The 20,422-nt window shown below is 40.2% G+C and overlaps 1 protein-coding gene across 1 annotated transcript in view; it reads right to left on the reverse strand.

Annotated features, from left to right (window-relative positions):
• The window catches only part of LOC135202828 (E3 ubiquitin-protein ligase HERC2-like), a 194,108-nt gene extending 181,947 nt beyond the window's left edge, over window positions 1–12,161 (reverse strand). Inside the window, 14 exon segments of the mRNA XM_064232287.1 lie at window positions 235–529; window positions 951–1,013; window positions 1,016–1,036; window positions 1,196–1,342; window positions 1,817–1,947; window positions 2,260–2,376; window positions 7,077–7,206; window positions 7,321–7,511; window positions 8,511–8,655; window positions 8,781–8,972; window positions 9,396–9,556; window positions 10,381–10,618; window positions 11,563–11,696; window positions 12,080–12,161. Of these exon segments, the coding sequence (XP_064088357.1) occupies window positions 235–529; window positions 951–1,013; window positions 1,016–1,036; window positions 1,196–1,342; window positions 1,817–1,947; window positions 2,260–2,376; window positions 7,077–7,206; window positions 7,321–7,511; window positions 8,511–8,655; window positions 8,781–8,972; window positions 9,396–9,556; window positions 10,381–10,618; window positions 11,563–11,696; window positions 12,080–12,161 (2,047 nt within the window).
• Between the last annotated feature and the right edge of the window lie 8,261 nt (window positions 12,162–20,422).

A 20,422-nucleotide genomic window follows, 5' to 3' on the forward strand; every position in this document is an offset into this window, starting at 1 on the left:
GAGAATAATTTGCACTGTACTTGTATACTTTCAGCATTATCATGAAATTCTTTACAAATATTTGATGTACTGATGAGTAAAAAAAATTCATCATTGCAACTACACTTCAAAATAAATTAAAGTTCCATAAAACTTTATTACCAAAGGAAACATAAATTCTTTTATTAGGAGAAAACTTGATATCGAAATGAGAGGTAATATTCTATAACCTTCAAGAGTCACACAACCACATACCTAATGCTTTAATTGCATGCTCCACACTCTTCCTAGCAAAGCCCATTTCCATCAACTGTCGCACAAGAGGGGAAGGAGAAACTGCTCGTGTTCTTCTTCCTCGGCTTGTTTGAGCTGGTGGAGCCGCAGGCCTGCTTGATTTCACTTGGTTATCATTCAGAATACCTGGAGATGGTGGCCCAATCCCTGAATGATCACTCAGGGGTGTAGAAATGTCATCGTTTGAGCATGGAGTTGATGGGGGTGGCTGCGATATTTCCTCAGTAAGACTTTCACAAAGGGCTAGGGCTGCAGTCTGTCAAGAAAGGAGTTATGCCTGTTACATAATTTTTTATATGCCATGAAAACAACAAATTTACAGTTTATAAAAAAAATCATTTTTTCTTGGAATACATCACAAATTTTCAACTAAGAAGGACAAACAAAATGCTGTCACTGACAGTGCGCAAAATCTTTGCTGCCATGAGATTCATCTCACCTACGGAACTCTCCACTTTCAATCAGGGAATCAGTGTTTTCTCTGTCTGCCCTACAAGGTATGCATTAATAAAACTAAAAAGGTTTGGAATTCATATATATGAAATACACTGACATTGAAATGCACCCAGAACTATAGAGAAAAAATTATTCTATTATCATTAAATAAATAACACTATCTGTATCAACATTCAAGGTATCAAAGCAAACACTAACAATTCAAATCTTCATTTGAATACCTCAAGTTGTTCCCGGGAATATGAAGCTTTTACAGGAGATGGAGGTGTAGAGGCAGTAATAAGTCACTTTCTTGGATTAAAAGGATCTGTCAAATAGAAAGAAAAAACCATTAGTACTTGCACAAAACTGAGTTAATTCATTATCCAAATTATTCTCTTTTACAGCTAATGCACTCAGTTATTCTGATGCTGTAATTACTGCATGAAGCCTCACAATATCTCACAGAATGCCTTTCAAAGCTTACCTCGGATGACTGACTCACTTCATCTCCTTCTCCATCAAGGTTATTTGTGGAAGTGCTGATGTCATTTGTGGGTTGAAGAAGCACAAGTCGCAGCAATGACTGATGGCTTAGAAGGGCACGGCAGGCATTCATAACTAGCATACGTAGCTGATTAAAATGAATAAAAACAACATTAAGAAAGAACAATACATAATTATATGAAAAACAAACACTAACCTGTAAAGAACTTAATACCGTAAACCAATGACAAAAAAAAATTAACCATGACTCTGCTTCAAACCCTCACTGTAACAATGATAATCTTTATTTCTTTGTTTTAATTCATTTAAAATTCAAGAAAAAACTTTTCATCGACATTTCTCCTTCAGTAATGCTTTGTACTGTAGTAGAAACTTTTAGCAATAAATTAGGAATTTTCATCATAGTAACAACATTGTCATTGGAGTGAGATCTCAAAGGAGAGTACAACCTTCAATGTGTGTTCCTCACTGCAATTGAGATTCTTCAAGAAAATCATTCCCTATAACAGTAACTCTTCCCCATTTCCCTTTGTTTTCTCAAAACTTTACTTTCTAACTTGATTTTTCCTTAAACTATTCTCATTATGACAGCACATCTCACCTGCTGTATTCTAAGTAATGTAGGTGACAATGTAACTGGTGCAGGTACATGAAAACTTCTTGAGTAGTCCCCAGCAATTGCCACTAGTGAGACCCAAACCTGAACGCAGGCAGCTGTTACACTCAGTCGGTCTGTGGAAAAATCCTGTGATTTTAACCAGTAATATTTTATACCTTATTTGTGGTCAATGGCAAAATATACTATAATTACTGCTGAAAAAAATACTTATACAAACTGAACAACTGATCAGTGAGTTACAACAAACAGCACACAAAGTATAAGGAAAATGTACTAATACAAAAATAAGAATATAAAACATTATGTAAGTATCTGAGATATTTCACCCACACTATTCTTACGTAGTGAGAGCAAAAGGTAAAGATTTATACCGCAACACCATATTCACAAAACTTGCCAGGAATCACGTGGGTAATAAAACATACCAATAGCAAATCTTTTAGTTGGTGAAGGAACCACGGCAGACATGCTCAGCTTCATGAGGGAGCCTCCATCATGTGGTTGCACGTACACCTTGTGGTGACCTATTCTTGCTATCGTGCCTATTAAGAAATAAAATGTGTTACAAGCACAATATTGATAATATAACTTATAAGAAGTATAAAACAAAACCAAAATGACATTGGTAGTCTCTAGTTCATTGATAGTTCCTGGGTTTATAGTTGTTTTTATGTATGGTTTAGAAGCAACTGTCTAAAAACAGAAGTTTGCTAAATAACATACTATAGTCAACGGCAAAGATATAACATATTTAAATCAAAAGTAAAGCAAACAGCTTGAAAAGCTGACTCTAAGACATATGACATAAGAATTAACAAAACACAATATGTACTGTACAGTCTTTGAAAACTAAATGATTTATTAGATCTTCATGATGTTTGTGGACAATTAACTGCTCTCTCTCAGACTTAATATCACATTACTAACCAAAACTTCCTACTGTGATAATTTCAACACACTCGCATCTACCAATCTACCTTTAATAATGATAAAGAAACTGATTCAGACCATAAAAGAACAATTCTGCTATAACTTCTTACACTATACGAAGAAAACTAGTACAGCTGCTAACTATCCTTCTCTGGCTATGCCCTGATAATGCTTCTAGCTCAAAAAGGTTCATTTTATTATATTTTGCATGCATAATGAATTTCAATGGTAGTCAAGAAGTGTACAGTATTCTCATTACATACACTAACAGCAAAGTGAACTACAAAAATGCACAGCACTCATTTTCTTCACTCAATTACCATTAACAAATGGGTGCCAACATTTTCTTAGTTTTATTTTATTAAATACATTATCATCATCCACACCTACATTTGGAACTCTCAAAGAAATATATACGTAAAAATTTTGGAGCCTGAAACTTTATGTACACCATAATTTGGGTTTATGTATAGCCTTTGTATTAAAGAACACTATCCTCTCATGTTTAGTCTATGGGGAAAGGTTTTACATATTGTGAACTATACAAAACTAATAATGATAACCAATATAAGTAAGGGTAATTAGTATGAAATCATCAACATAATTTAATCAGAACAATAAAGATTCCTCATACCTGTAACATAATTTAAAAAATAATGACTACAATTAACCACTAAAACTTTATACAGTAATACTTTGGGTTACGAACCGATTAGTATACGAATTTTTTAACTTACGAAGTGACGCCCTCATTCTGGAATACGAATTTCACTTGGAATACGAATGCGCGAATTTCTATCATGGGTGGAGGCCGCCTGCTTTGTTTACATCGGACCATCGGATGAGAGTGGGATCTGCGAACGCATTTTTTCGGCCAAAACTTAATGCCTGCTTTGTTTACATCGGACATCAGATGAGCGTGGGATCTGCGAACGCATTTTTTTCGGCCAAAACTTAACGAGGGTCACGTGACTTCCTCCCACGCATCCCTTGACCCTTTTTAAACCATAACTCTTTCACTATCTCGCTGGCGTTAAGATTGAACGCATCTGTCCGTGATACGCTCTCAAATTTGCTTAGTGATTTGCGCACGTGTTGTGTTTCCGTGATAGTGCTTATACATTACTATTACCCAAATACTAAAGACAATGGCTCCCAAGATGACAAAGGCAAGCAGCAAGAAGGAAAGCATACGAAAGAAGGAGATGATTACAGTCGAAATGAAGAAGGAAATTATCCAAATGCATGATAAAGGCGAGCGCGTGAAAGACATTGCAGCATTCTTCAAGCGGTCGCAATCAACAATCTGCACTATTTTGAAGAAAAAGGAAGAAATTAAAGCCAGTAAAGCATCAAAAGGTGTCACAGTATTGACGAAACAACGACCTTATATTCTCGACGATGTAAAAAATTTGCTCATGGTTTGGATAAACGAGAAGCAGCTGGCAGGAGATTCCCGTAAGTGAGAGCATCATTTTGCGAAAAGGCTCGTAAGATCTACGAAGATTTGAGTAAAAATGAGCCAGGCACATCAGCAGACAGTGAAAAAGACAGTTTTAAGGCGAGCCATGGCCTGGTTCGAGAATTTTAAGAGAAGGACTGGCATCCACAGTGTTGTTCGCCATGGTGAGGCTGCAAGCTCAGATACGAAGGCGGCAGAGGCTTACGTAAAAGAGTTTAAAAGGCTCGTGGATTCCGAGAAATACCTCCCCCAACAAGTCTTCAATTGCGACGAGACAGGGTTATTCTGGAAGAAGATGCCCAGGAGGACGTTCATTACGGCAGAAGAGAAGGCACTTCCCGGTCACAAGCCCATGAAAGACCATCTAACCCTACTGTTTTGTGCCAATGCAAGCGGGGATTGCAAAGGTTAAGAAGCCTCTCCTCGTGTATCACTCGGAAAATCCACGCGCCCCCCTTTTAAGAAAAACAACGTGCAGAAGAAGCTGTTGCACGTTATGTGGCGGTCTAATACCAAGGCTTGGGTGACAAGGATCTTGTTCGTCGAGTGGATGAACGAGGTTTTTGGTCCCGAGGTGAAGAAGTATCTCCGGGAGAACGGACCTCCCATTTTCAATTCAAAGCCTTACTTGTGATGGACAATGCTCCTGCCCATCCTCCATCCGTTGAAGAGGACTTACTGGACGAATTCAAGTTCATTAAAGTCAAGTTCTTGCCCGCCAACACCACTCCAATACTCCAGCCCATGGACCAGCAAGTTATCGCCAATTTCAAGAAATTGTATACGAAGGCTATGTTCCAGCGCTGCTTTGAGATGATGGAAGGCACCAACCTTACTCTGAGAGTTTTGGAAGGATCACTACTCTGTTTACAACTGCCTCAATCTGACTGACAAAGCCTGGCAGGGAATCACCAGGAGAACCCTCAATTCTGCATGGAAGAAACTGTGGCCCGACTGCGTTGCTGAACGAGATTTTGAGGGGTTCGAAACCGTCGAGAAGGGGGCAGTTGAAGACGAGATTGTATCCTTGGGCATGTCCTTGGGGCTGGAGGTTGACACGGATGACATCGAGGACCTCCTGACTGAGCATGGGCAGCAGCTGACGACCGACGAGCTGTTGGAGCTACACAAGGAGCAACAGAGACAGGTAACGGAGGAGATCTCATCTGAGGAGGAGGGGGAAGACGCTGCACAGTCGCTTCCTTCGAGCGAGATCAAGGATTTTTTGAAACACTGGGAAATTGTGAAAAGTTTTTATCGAGAAAAATCACCGAATAAGGCTGCGTCAGGGCGTGCAACAAATTTGTTTATCGATAATGGGGTGGGTCATTTCTATAAAATTTTAAAGAACAGGCAAAAGCAAGCCTCCATAGAAAAATATTTTTTCAAAATTGTGAAAGACGACACAGTGTCGCGTAAGCGTAAAATTAGTGATTGTAGTGAACGGTGCTCTCTAGAGAAAGAACCAGAAAGTCTTCCAGAAGTGTTCACAGAGGGAGATTTCCCCCCCAAGCCCTAACCCTCTCCTCCTCACCCTTCCCCTCCTCCCGTCTCCGTCAAGCCAGCAGCCACACTCGCCAAAGGTAAAGTTCAGGTTTTACTGTGCATGCATATTAAATCTAGTGTTTATATTTAATTTCATTTTTCAATTTTATCATTTTATGTAATTCCTACACGAATTTTCAACCTTAGTGAACAAAAATAAATGGAAAAATATGAATTGAAATGGTCATTCATGGTCGGTTGGAACGCATTATTTGCTTTTTATAACATTCTTATGGGAAAATCCGTTTAGGTTACGAATTTTTTAGGTTACGAAGCAGGTTCTGGAACGGATTAAATTCGTAACCCAAGGTATTACTGTACTCTAAAATTTATTACGGCAGGTCACTCCCTCCAGGGCACGTACAGGGTGGCTTTTCACAATGGGTTTCTCATTTTGTGAGACATCTTAGTCACTAGCCAAAGGTCCCTCATTCATCATCCCACCACTACGTATATCTCTTTTTAAATAACATGAGCATGAGTCCCAGTGAGATACTTTCTTAAAATGTCAGTGTTTTGGATAAATTTTATCAATCTTCTAGTGCAGTCTATATTAGACTGTGTGAATGCCTACTGCAAAATTCTAAACTGCTGAAGGTCACTCTTTCAGTGCAATCCTTGTCTTTATATACCCAATAACTGCCTTGAAATTATGAAACCACCTTTCAAAGAAAGGGCAAAACTATACTATTTTTTTCAAATTACCATATGAATACCATAAAGAATACCTAGTATAACATGACAGCAATTCATACTTTTTATATCCCTGCCAAGAATTCATAAATGTATGATTTCATACCTCTTCTTTCATACCACCATGCTAATTACAAGTAATAAACTGATAATAAAATTCTTCTATCTAAAAACAAAAAATTGTGTTTCCTATAACTAAAGCTATTATAAAAAAACTAATCAAAACAGTTCATTGCTCAACACTAACAAGCAGTTTAGAAAGGATTAAATACTACTTACTTCTAAAGTATTTCTGAAAAATTAAGAGTGCTCTATGACACCAGAACATTCTACTAAACTAGATATTTAAAAATTACTGACACATGTCTAATCATGTGAATCTCTTGAGGGTGAATGAGCTAATAAAGATAAACTGTTACATACCTAGCATACCCATTTCAGCTACCACTACAATAACAACAAAGGAATTAATTACGAACAAAATACTTTTCCAATATTCTGATGATAACTTAACTATCACTATTTCAGACAAGTCATGTAATGAGCAAGATTACAATGTTGCCATCGTTATTCAATAATAGGAAAAGGTCCAAATAAAAGACTACTGCTCACCTAGACAGCCATCTTCCAAAAACACATCGCCTCCTAGTCTGGGTCGAGTATCAACACCACCAATGATAGCCAGGGAAGCTGCAACACCGGTAGCTTGTCCAACAAGACTACCTGGATGGCAATCTTCAACCTAAAAACAAAATAAACAATTTTTCTAACACCTTTTCAGAGAGTTAACAAAATGCCTTGATTTCCAGTATGTATATCTTAAATTTCTAAGGATATTCCCAATCTAATAACAAACCTTAAACTGGAACTGTGACAAATCAGACAGCAACTGTGCAACCAGACTCAGACGCTCTGTTATGGAATCATTGATGACACCATTCCACACTGGTAAGGCATGAAGCGTTCGCACCAGGGATACAACAGCTTCTACAACTGTGCTTGAATGAGTTGATGTAATGGCCACACATGTTCCTGGAACTTTTCTACCTGCAATTGATGAAACAAACATAAATCCAAGATGAGAGTAACATTACAGATTAGGAAAAATAGTAATTTAATGCAATATACATGTTCCTGAAGTTGCACCAAATTAAAATTACTTCCCATAATATCATAACATATCAAAGATTTCTGCTATATGTATCACTAGAAAGAAAAAATGACACCTACTCTACAGGATACACGACATTTCCTGAAAAACAGTCAAAATGTCAGACATCCATGACTTTACAAAATATGTATATAATGTATAGTACGGTTTTAGTCTCATGAAAAATAAATCAATATCGTAAGCCAGATAGAAGGATTGACAGACATGCATATGGATAAACAAGTCACTTACTTGGCAATTGTAATCTAGATACACGAAGTTCCATCTTTATAAAAAGAAATCTAAACCAACAACTTAAAATTGCAAAACAAAGCTGCCTCTCCTTAGAACTTCATCCTTTGGTTACAAAAACTAAGTTATAAAAGTAAATCAACATACTTAGATATAATGAGAAAGTGTTGAATCAAATATTTAAAAAAAAAAAACAGAAATTGAAGTGGTTTCTTAAATTCTAAATCAGTACTTTAATATTTGCAATTATGTAACAGAAGTGACAAAACAAGTAAAAGTTAGAATTTAGTGAAATGTTTAAGAGAAATGTTAACATTAACAAACAGAGAGTGTTATCAAGTATTTTTTTCCATCAGTAAGTGTCTTATCAATATCAAGAATATTATGCAAGGCTCTGGGTCTAGCTCTCCTGTAACACGAGGAATCTAAAAGGATTCTAGTCATTTACGTGTAACTCTGGTCCTAATAAACAGAAATATAGTACATCCAATACACATCCAAATATAAGTTCTTCAGCTTCCTCCGAGAGCCAAAATCTCAGTTTATACTTACGGGCTACTCCTATAAATCTTTTATAAATACAGTAACATCAATTAATCTCTATTCAAAAGCTGAAAGTTTCCATATAATAAAAACAAACTTACCTGTGGCACTGATAGCTGGATCATTGGCACATGTGAGAAGGGTATTACCAAGTAATGATAATATACGGTCTAGAAGCATTTGTCTTTCTTCCAAGTCATCAATTCGGTGGGGAAGAACAGATGCTAAGAGCCGCAGGGATAAGATCTGCATAATATAAGGGATGAAATAGTTAAAAAAAAAGAAGCACTCAAAGCACTTAGGCATGTATTTGAGCTATACAAAAAAGGATAACAACTCCACAAAATTCATAAATACAAAGTAAATCTTACCCGACGATATAATGATGCAGGTCCTAGATATGTTTGTGATAGGTTTAGGAGCAGGCTAACCCACTGAGAGGTTGCAAGACTCCTACACAAGACTGGGGAGCAGCTGACAGAGCGCACTATCCCTAAACTGCACCATGAACGATGTTGCTCCTCCAATATAGGATCACTTTTTGGAGACTGAATGGTACCAGCCTATGGAAATCCAAACAAAAATGAAGAAATCACCATATTAATAAGTTTTCATTAAGTAAAATGTGAACATCTGGATAAATGAAATACATCAAAAACTAAACTTCTTGATGTTTTAAGTTCACGAAAACTGCATATCTCATTTACATCTCATTTTTGTGGTCAACAGCATTAATGATTACAAGAAGTAACAAAAATGTGTTATCAAATGTATAGATTAAACAGTTCATAGATTTTTTATTTATTCATATTACAAAAAACACCCAGAATATAATGCCCATTCTAATGACATAACATGGATTTCAAGAAAGAGAAAGACATAATGATAACAGAACCTTTTGTAAAAAAGCTACATATAGATGCTGATTCATATAAAAAAATTAAGTAAAAATTAACAACAAACCAAGGAATAGCAAAATATTTTACCTGAACAATGCTATGAAGCAAAGCGGCTACAGTTCGAACACTTGATTGTGACATATTTTGTGCACTAAGACCAGTTGAAATGACCACTGCTCGTAGCAAGTGAAGACAAGAGTCTCGAAGGACCAATATTGGATGTTTTCGGATGTATGTTGACTCAGTCACTATGAACACAGAGAAGGAAAAGGTTGCTACATCATCCCACCAAATTTGCACACCAAAATAAAAGTAATCTTTTTATATAAAATACAAAATAATGATCTATATTGAATTACACAAAAAGTTAAGACCGAAGGTTTGTTTCATACATGAACAACGCTACATTAAATAAAGACCATACATAAATAGCCCTAATTATTTTTGCATATTTCATTATTCCAAGTTACCTATGCATAACACATATTGCATTTTGATCCATATGTTATATTCTATGGCTTCTTTTACTTGATTTCATATAAACACTTCCAGTAAAATATAATCAATGGTCTTTCCCAAAGCAGAATAGCTGGAAATTCCTTATACCATCAATTTTATAATCAAATTACAAAGACAAATATGTAAACTTATCAGCACAAAATGGGTGACTGAGAAAATGAATGAAAGAAAACCAGTTCCTCAACATTCAGCAAACGTGCAAACAAGCCAGCATCTTTTGAAAGATTCTTCCATTGTTAACCCTTGATCATTTGACTTCATTAGGGAGAAAGACACGAATTGCAGTTTGCTTTACATGGCACACTGCACATTTGCAAAACCCCTTAAGCCCCAAATGCATGTCCTTCCACTTTTAATCATTTCACCCATTCCCTCTGGTGTCACATATTTGGCTGACAAACTTCTTCAACATGGCCTTGCTCTAATATTTACATCCCATCTAGGAATGGATCATTAGGAGAGCCATTATGATGAGAGTCTAGAATGACACTCAATATCCTTATTAAAGAAATCTACAATAACAAAACTTAGAGGTCATTTCAAGAGGTCTTACCTTCTTCCTCATCACTGTCTGTGTCACTTTCAGGAGCAGGTGGGAGAGGAGAATCAACTAGTTTCAAATCATACTTGCTCTCTTTGCCCATGCGATACGAATTGGTAGAGCCGTTGTCCCACTGAACGCGTATCCAACCATCCTCACCCAATTCACCAATCACAGTTCCTTCCCCTGGCAAAGGGCCATCCTGATCACCCCATTTCCAGTCAATTCCTCTAACAACTCTGGTCCCAACCTTGAAAGAAAATGAGCAAGAGCTTTCAGTTATATGTATATTTGTGAATAAATATGTCAGTAAGAAATTAGTTAAAACTGTACTGTAATTTTTTACAGCTAAACTAATGTATAACTAATACTTAAGATTGACTGTCCATACCTTCCATCTTAATACTTTTGATCTGGTAATCATATTATAAATTTTCAAGTGCCTTTACAAGATAAATCAGTATGTAAACTGTAACATTAAGTTACAATTATAGAAGAGTATAATTAAATCTCACATAAAACTGAATCAGTACGTCTATGGAAATATTACAATATATCAAATTAATAGCTATCATACATTCATGATAGTCTTTATTATGAAGACTCACCACTGCATGCTATAATCAAACACCAACAAAGCCATGAAGAGGTGTCACTAATGACACAAAATCACTTGGCAGCCTTTTTTATTTTTTTCATACAGCTTATAATCTTAGCAGCTTCATCTAATTGCTACCTTTGACATTTTGTGGCTAGTCTCATTTGTATCACTTCCCATTAAGTTGTTTTAATTGAGTTTTATCTCATCCTTACACTTCTATTCTCTATAATTTTGCTTACATTATTCTTGTTTTTCATCCTTCCTCTTCTTAAATAACATTCTCCACTAAAACAACTAATGCATGTAGTCCAGTACATGAAGTTTTCAATTTGTATCTTGACTGACCTACATAAGGTCACTGGAAACCATCCATATGTGTTTTTGAGTTTTTGCAACCGTGCAAGGTAACAATATGACAAAATTACACCATTTCCAATCTACAACCAAAACAATCTTGCAGGTTCCTTTTCTACCTCAGCTTCCCTCACTTTTACTAATCTCTCCCAATTCTTACTTTTTTTAGACCTGAATTAGACAGGCTGTCTACAACATGGCTGGGCTGCTGCATCTAAAAATCCAATCCTTTTACTTACTTTCATCATAGCAGCAAGTTCAGGACCAGAAAGTGGGGGTGGTGGCATGCGTGGTTTCTTGGCAGCTTCTTCAAATATTGCTACCACATCTTCTTTATCTTCATTTCTTGCTGAGGACTGGGAACTAGAGGGACCTGTTGATGAAAAATAACATGATAATTAAAGTGCTGAAAATAATACTCAATCCAAAATTAGCCTCACACCTCAATTCAGAAGCAAAAAAACAAGTTGACTACAGTCTCATTGAAGACTGTAACAAACTCAAGAAAACTATAATGAACAATATGTAAAAAGCTACAAGGCTATAGGCAAGCCTATCATAGAACTTGAAATTTGTCTGGATTTTCCACTGATCCAGGCAGATCACTCTCCAGCCATTAGTCCAGAGCTTTGAGGATTTACTTATACACTGTATATAAAAACTGTAAACCTGGACTCAAAATAGATTCAGTAAAGGTCGTCTCTCCATAGAAAATAGTCATATTTCTTTGTTATACTTTTAACTAGTTATAATCACTTTTTGAGAAGACTTTTGTCATGTAAATAAGATTTTCCACTGCAATATCAACAGCATCCAGTCTTGGCTCTTGCATTACCATTTTCCTTTTTTTATTATATTCTTATATTGTTGTCAATTATATTTTCTTATAGAAGGAAAATGGTCCCTCAGAATTCCAACAAAAATTTTTCAAAGGATTTGTGGGTTTATATATATAAGAAATATATGGCCAAAGTACCTGGTAAAATTGATTACATAAACAGTGATCCCCCGTATTTGCGGGGGATGTGTACCAGACGCCTCCGTGAATAGTTAAAACCCGCGAATAGTTAGAACCACCACTAAAAATACTTATAACTGCCTATCTTGAAAGTTCAGATACCAAATGTATACTTTAAATAACATCCTACCTCAAATATACCTAATATTACTAACCTATTACCGTATTAATCTTCGAGGTTATATTATTAATATAATTTCAAAGTCATTACACATTTTACCATTAAAAATATATAACTACAGCCAATAAGAGAGAGAGAGAGAGAGAGAGAGAGAGAGAGAGAGAGAGAGAGAGAGAGAGAGAGAATAACTCCTGGACTCCCGACTCCTTCCCCTCCACCAATACGTATATCAAACTGTCATTTACCCCCTTGCCCTCCTTCCTCCAAGTGGATAAAAAACTGGGAATCGCTACTTTTTTTTATTAATCTTATCAATATTTGAAAATTAGTTATAAGGTAAACCATTTATTTATATTACAAAACAAATAAATATACATAAGTAAGAGAGAGAGAGAGAGAGAGAGAGAGAGAGAGAGAGAGAGAGAGAGAGAGAGAGAGAGAGAGAGAATGTTATTGTTTTATCTCATTAAACTTAATATTATTTGAAAACTACTACTGTATATTATTATTTCACCATAAAATGTAGTAATGCCCTTCAAGATATACTGCATACATAAACTTCCATGCCAAACAGAGGGCGAGAGTTACCACTATGACATGCATATCTCATGTGGGGAGAGAGAGAGAGAGAGAGAGAGAGAGAGAGAGAGTGGATAGATTATTGTATTTCTTTAAAATACTATTACATATGAATTTTTAAATTAGTTATATTACTAATCTTATTATCATGTGAAAATATTAATAAACATATACACATGTACCATAGAAATTCTCTCGTCTCAGTAAGAGAGAGAGAGAGAGAGAGAGAGAGAGAGTGAGAGAGTGAGAGAGAGAGAGAGTTATCCGTATTTGAAAGAATGAAATGGAAAGGATTTTGTATTATTTCTTTAAAATACTATCACATGATTTTTTTTAATTACAGTTATATTATTATTATTATTATTTGGAAATATTAATAAACATATGCATACATGTACCATAGAAACCTCTCAAGAGAATGAGAGAGAGAGAGAGAGAGAGAGAGAGAGAGAGAGAGACCCACTCCCCCCCCCCCTCCTGTTACATTACTTTATATATTTGACAGCTGTTGGTCCTCAGTTTGGCACCAGGAGTTCGAAAGAGAGATGCGTGAAGACTGGGATTTCCTTCACATTTACATATTTTTAATTTAAAAAATAAAATCTTACTAATTCACTTTAGTATTTTCTTTAATGAATTGATATTATTGCTGTTTACATTAATATTGATATTTGAAAATTAGTAAATAATTTTCTGGGCTCAGCTCGTGTCGCTGCGCGAAATATCCTTTAATCTATTATTTCTAGGGTAAATGTACTAACACATACCAGAGAATAAATAAAATAAAGAAAAAAGGTCAGTATAACTGACTCGCTCACCCCCCAATCCAAGAGGGTGTCGGTATGAACACTAGGCGAGTGAGACCACTACCACGAGCCAAAAACCAATAGAAATCTCCCACAACAAAAACCCTCCATGAGGAGAGCCGACCCACAGAGTGAGCAGCTCGTACTACTACTACTCCATCCCATGCTGCCGACTGCTGCGCCTCTAGTGGCCATCCTTTTCAGTTAGCGCACACGAGTCACACGTGATATTTTTCTCTCTGTGTTTTTGTGCCCTTTCGTTGGATTTATCTATAATGGAGCGTGCAGCTATTGCAGCAGCTAAGTTAAGTACTCAGTATTTATGGTTAGTTGGTTTTTCCGGCCCTCGGTCAGTATTTGCCGTTTTTTTAGGTATAAATACGTACTCGGGGTCGGAAGCATGGCAGCATGGTTCTGCCGCGTGGGGGTTTGTTGCTCGGTCTCCCATACCTAGAAACATCCCCTTATCTATGTAACGCTCTATATTAATTATACCGTTTTACTTAGGGTACTGTCTCCTCAGGTTGTCATGCTGCATGTCTTTACCTTATGTAGGCTTCTTCTTCCAGACCCTAGTCCCGGCTCTTAGTATCGGCCTCTGACAGCTTTGAGTGGAGACTTTCCTTCGTTAGTCGTACACTCCCTGGATTTTTTTTCTCCTGCTATATTGTTTTCTTTCTTTTATTTTATTTTTATTATACCATGTATTTGTTATGGTTAGGTTAGTTAGGCGTCTGTCTTAGCCTAGGTCCTGGCTCATCGAGCCTATGCTACCGCTCATCAGTTCGGTTGCTTTCCCTACTATAGCATCTCTCTGATCAGTCGGTTTTGGCCCAGTGGGTCTCCATGCTAACCGCCTTTTTTTCAGTTCAGTTGCTTCCCGATTAGCATCTCTCTGATCAGTTTGGTTTGGTCTAGGCGTTAGTTGTCTTATTTTAGTCTTTACCGTCTCGTGGTCACTACGCGATCACGAGACAGCCAGACGCCCTGCCCCATCCCTTCCCCCTCCTCCCCGCTCTTCCCATAGAGTCGGGGGAGGTTGGGTCGGTCTGCCCACGCTTGCTCCACATACCCGAGCATGCTTCCCTCTCTCCCCCCCAGGCGGAGGGGCCAGGCCAGGAGGCGGGACAGACCCAGACTGGACGCGACCTCTCCGGCTCATCGGTCCGGCCCGGTGGTAATGTGGTGGGGGGTACTGGCCTTCCCCACCATCCGTTGCTTCCTTGTCGCTCCGGTTCGCTCGAGCTGTATGTCTCCTCGCTCTTCCCGACCTTACTAGGACTCCTTTCCTGATCAGAGTCCTGGCATCCAGCGGGAAGATGTTAGTCCACACCGTAGAGTGGACCGGAACATACAGTGGGTCCCTGCTAACCTTACCGTATTGCTGAGTTTCTACACTCCGCTACGCACTGGACGTTGGCTCGGTTCATTTGAGTTTTAGGTTTAAGTGTTATTAGATTAACTATAAGTTATCTTAAGTACCTTAAACCTTCCCCCCCCCCTCCCTTACATGTCTACCGGATATACTCCGGGATAATAGCCTATTCAGGCGATTGCAGGGGGGGGTTATGCCCAAATTTTTTCCTTTTTTGAGCTCCGGCATGCAACGGAGTTCTTCTGTCCTTTAGCCTGTAAGTGTTATTCTTTAAGATACTCATGTGTCTTCCCACTTACAGGCCAACAAAACTGTGAGCATCCGGGATGCGCCGCCACACTTCAGGACCCTATGTGGACACGAAGTTTGCCGGTCCCATGCTCCATGCGCGACTCTGCGACGGGGACATCCAGGTCTGGTACCATGAGACGTGTACCATATGTTACGATCTGGTGAGCCAGCTTTAGAAGGGTGAGTATTCCATCTCGGTAGCTGCTCCGCTTCTGTTTAGTGCTTAAGTTTTCATCATTCACTTTAACTTAAGGGCATCTAAGTTTAAGTTATATTTTAAGTTTTAGTTTTAAGTGATTCTTAAAATCTAATCTAAGCCCTCTCTTCCAGGCGCCGCAGTGAAGGATACCGCACTGGCAACCCTGCGGGCCTGGGTCGGCGGTTTTGGGAAGAACGCCGCCAAGGGTATGCCCTACATCTTGGAGAAGCGGTTGGCGCTGTTAATCTTCCCCGGAGGCAAGGCGACAGGATACGTCGACCCAGTAGAGGCGGCCCCTACTATCGCCTTCATCCAACAACAGCTGGCTGCCTCATTAACTGACCAAGACCACGGATATCTCCACGGACGTCGGCGGACTTTAGATATTAATGTGGAACCTATGGTAGGTGTAGACGACCTGTTGGTCGAGGTAGGTAAGGTGGACACCCAAGGGTCACCCTTGGGTGTGACTGTTTCTTTCTTACTCCTGCAACCTCTCCATCCTTCCAAGGCTTTACAGGTGATGAATTATATACTCCTCCTGACGCTTCGGTTAGACCTAAGGTCAAGGGTCAAGCAGTGAAGTCCTTGACTAAGACGTCGTCGTCGTCTAAGAAGTCGACTTCGGCGTCATCCTCCTCACGTAAGTCTCCGGCTGGGAATCCGGAGCATCCAGGTCTAAAGCTTCTAGCTCCGGCTCTAAGTCCTCGAGAGTAAATCCTCCAGAGAGAGATCTCGCACTCCGGCAGAATCACCGGTTCCGCTACCCTTGGTTCGATTCAGAGCCACCCCTCCACCTCCGCAGCAGCTGGCCGGCCTTGGACTCCAATGCTGGCCTGTTGCAACAGGTGGGCGACCTGGTTGGGTCCCTAAAGAGTAGCATGGAACAAATGATCTCTCGTCTGTCGGATAGGATTACTTCCCAGGACTCCATTATAGCCGGACTGAGAGAAGTCCCTCTAGCCTCTCCTTCACTTTCCAATACGAGTGGAACTCAGCTTCCTCCGTATGACTCGCTACCTCCGTTCTCGATGAACAATCCATGGAGAGTAGCGTCATACGCCCCCTTCCAGGACGGTCTCATTTCCATACCGGAATTCGGAACTCGAAGGATAGAGGACTTCGAGTTCTTCCCGGAAGACCTCCAGCCTCCGTCATAGGCTACGCAAGGCTTACAGCTTCAGCCATGGTTCGGGATGATAGGGTACCAAAGGAGACAGTCCTCTATTCACGAGACCAGGCTCAGAGAGAATGGCTCAGATGTTTAGAGGACATGGACTGTTCTAATACCAGGATACAACTTTTCAAGAGTCCCTTTACCATTTTCACAATGGATGAGAGTACCCCGCTCCCGTTCCTGACAAAGATCGCGAGGTCTACCATCCCAGCGGCCCATGAAGGGGGACCCCATGCCTCAATTGAAGGAAGCAGATCCCACATCTCCGTTGCTCCCCTCAGCCGGAGAATTGTGGGAGGACTTGCCAAACACTTCTCACGCTGGCAAACTCAAACCGGACTGTGCTATGGAGCAGTTTGGTGAAAAGCTACCACAGGCTCCCGGATAGCCTTATTCGGCTGAATTTGACGCTGAAATCGCGATTAGCCAGATCAATTAACTCTATGGCTATGTCCGAGGTAGCAACCATAGCTTATGGCTCAGAACCGCTTTTTAAGCTCATGACCAAAGCCCTGACTCAACGGTACAGTCGGATATGTTTGAGTTTGCCACTGCTAGAAACGAATTGTAGGAAGCATGTCCTACAAGAGGCAACCATTCGACATGAGCCGAATAGGTTACTCTCGTCTAACATCTGGGGAGCAGATCTCTTCCCAGAAGCCTATGGTGAAGGAAGTCCAAATCAGAGGCTACGAGGCTGAATCAAAGCCTTAAGGACCGTTGGGGCCTTACGGCTAAGAGAAGACAAGACCTAACACTAAAGGTAAGGGACAGAGGAAACCTAGGCGTTTCCATCCTTACCAGAAGAAGCAGCCACGCTTTCCTCAGCAAGTTCCAGCGGTGCCCTTAGTGCAAACAGCCCAACCTTCCACCTCTAAGGCTCAATCACAGCCAATTTATGTGATATCCCTCAGCCTCAGCCCTCCACCTCTTACGCCATCTCTCCGGCTTACAATCAAGCCTTCGAGAGTCAAGCTTCACAGAAGTATGGACCGCTCGGGTAAGGGAGGCAGCGAGGTAAGCGTTCCTTTCGTGGGCAGAGGATCGGGAGGCCCCTTTAACAGGGGGAAAAAAGCACTTCAGAGGAGGCCGAGGCGGTTACCAGAACCAATGAAAGAACTTCAGGTAGGAGGAGGTCTGTTTTCACTTTCGCCACCGGTGGAACTTCAGCGAATGGGCTCAGAGCATAGTGTCAAAAGGCTGGGTTGGAGCTGGGTTGACGAACCCACCTCCATCCAGACCTTTCCGTCAACTTCCTTCCAAGGAATTGACAGAGTACGCAGAGGACCTCCTTCAGAAAGGAGCTATAGCGAGAGTCAAGAGATTAAAATTTCAAGGTCGCTTGTTCAGCGTGCCAAAGAAAGGCTCACAAAAAAGAAGGGTAATCTTAGACTTGTCCCGCTTAAACTTAGCCATCCGCTGCGACAAGTTCAAGATGCTCACGATCTCACAGGTGCGGACCTTACTTCCCGTGGGCCGTCACCACCTCTATCGATCTTACAGACGCCTACTATCATATCCCTATTGCAAGACACTTCCGTCCATATCTGGGTTTCAAGATAGGAGACCAGGCATTCTCCTTCAAGGTAGTTCCTTCTCGGACTCAACGTGGCACCCAGGGTGTTCACGAAACTAGCGGAAGTGGTAGTGCAACAACTCAGATCACAAGGGATTATGGTAGTAGCGTATCTCGACGATTGGTTGATCTGGGCTTCAACAGTCGAGGAATGCAACAAGAGCTACACTGAAAGTGATTCAGTTCCTGGAATAATAGGCTTCAAGATAAACAGGACCAAGTCAAGACTCACTCCAGAGTCAGACTTTCAGTGGCTGGGCATTCAATGGAATACTATCCCATACTCTGTCGATTCCATCAACCAAAAGGAAAGAAATAGCGAAGTCAGTCAAGCAATTTCTAAGTCACAAACTGGCGTCAAGGAGAGCTCAGGAGAGGATCCTGGGTCTCTCCAGTTTGCATCAGTGACGAACGTCTTAATGAAAGCCAAACTGAAAGACCTAACCAGAATCTGGCGCTCACGAGCAAATGTCAGGTCCAGGGACAAGCTATCCTCAGTCCCTCTGATTCTAAAGAATCGACTTCAGCCGTGGGCGAAAGTCAAGAATTTGTCAGTGTCAGTACCCCTTCAGTTCCTCCACCAGGGTATTACCATCCACACAGACGCAGTCCTTAAGCGGTTGGGGAGGGTATTCCCAGGTCCAAAAAAGGTTCAAGGAACTTGGTCACCTCAGTTCAGTCAGTTCATATAAACGTTACTGGAGGCAATAATGGCAGTGTTCTTGACTCTAAAAAGGTTGCGCCCACCCAAGTACTCCCACATAAAGCTAGTTCTGGACAGCGCAGTGGTAGTATTGTATAAACAGAGGAGGCTCCAAGTCACGTCATCTAAATCATGTGATGGTAGCCATCTTCTCCCTGGCAGACAAGTTCAGTTTGGCATCTCTCCTCCACTCACATAGCTGGAGTGAGAAACGTCATAGCAGACGCGTTACTCCGATCAGTACCCCTAGAGTCGGAATGGTCACTGGACAACAGTTCGTTCCAATGGATCCTTCAAAGAGTCCCAGGGCTACAGGTGGATCTCTTCGCATCTCAAAGACGAATCACAAACTCCCCTGTTATGTAGCCCCCAACCTGGACCCATCTGGCCTAATGTCACGGACGCCCTGGCTCTAGACTGGAACAACTGGAAGAAGATTTATGTCTTTCCCCCAGTGAATCTTCTTATGAAAGTTTTAAACAAACTCAGGACGTTCAAGGGTCAAGTGGCTCTAGTAGCCCCAGACTGGCCGAAGAGCAATTGGTATCCTCTAATTCTGGAGCTGGGCCTTCGTCCTCTTCGGATCCCCAATCCCAGGCTCTCCCAGTCAGTACAAACGAAGACTGTGTTCGCTTCCTCAGGGATTCTCAAAACCCTAACTTTTCTTTAGGATTCATGAAGTTTCCGGGCAAAAAGGAGATGCGAATATTGACCCTCTGAATCTTCTTCTTCTTTGGAATCCGATAAAAGGGATTCAACTTTGAGACAGTATGATGCTGCTGTCAAAAAGTTGCAGCAATCTTCCTGAGAGAATCTGATATTAGAATCATGACAGTTAATTCAGCTATATCCTTTTTCAGATCCTTATTTGAAAAAGGTTTAGCAGCTAGCACGATACGACAAAGAAGTCAGCCTTGAAAAAGATATTTCAATTTGGGTTCAACTAGACTTGACGGATTCCTACTTCTCGTCTATTCCTAAGGCATGTGCTAGACTTAGACCTTCTGTAAGGCCTACGTCAGTTTCATGGTTCTTAACGATGTTCTAAAACTGGCTTCAGAAACCGATAATGACACATGCTCGTTTATAATGCTCTTAAGGAAAACCCTGTTTTTATTAAGCTTAGCTTCAGGGGCAAGAATTTCAGAACTGTCGGCTTTATCCAGAGATCCGGATCATATTCAATTCCTTCCCACAGGGGAAGCTACTACTTTCTCCGGAACGTAGCTTTTAGCAAAGAATGAAGATCCTTTG

Source organism: Macrobrachium nipponense, chromosome 33 (assembly GCF_015104395.2).
Source record: "Macrobrachium nipponense isolate FS-2020 chromosome 33, ASM1510439v2, whole genome shotgun sequence".
NCBI classification, from domain to species: Eukaryota; Metazoa; Arthropoda; class Malacostraca; order Decapoda; family Palaemonidae; genus Macrobrachium; species Macrobrachium nipponense.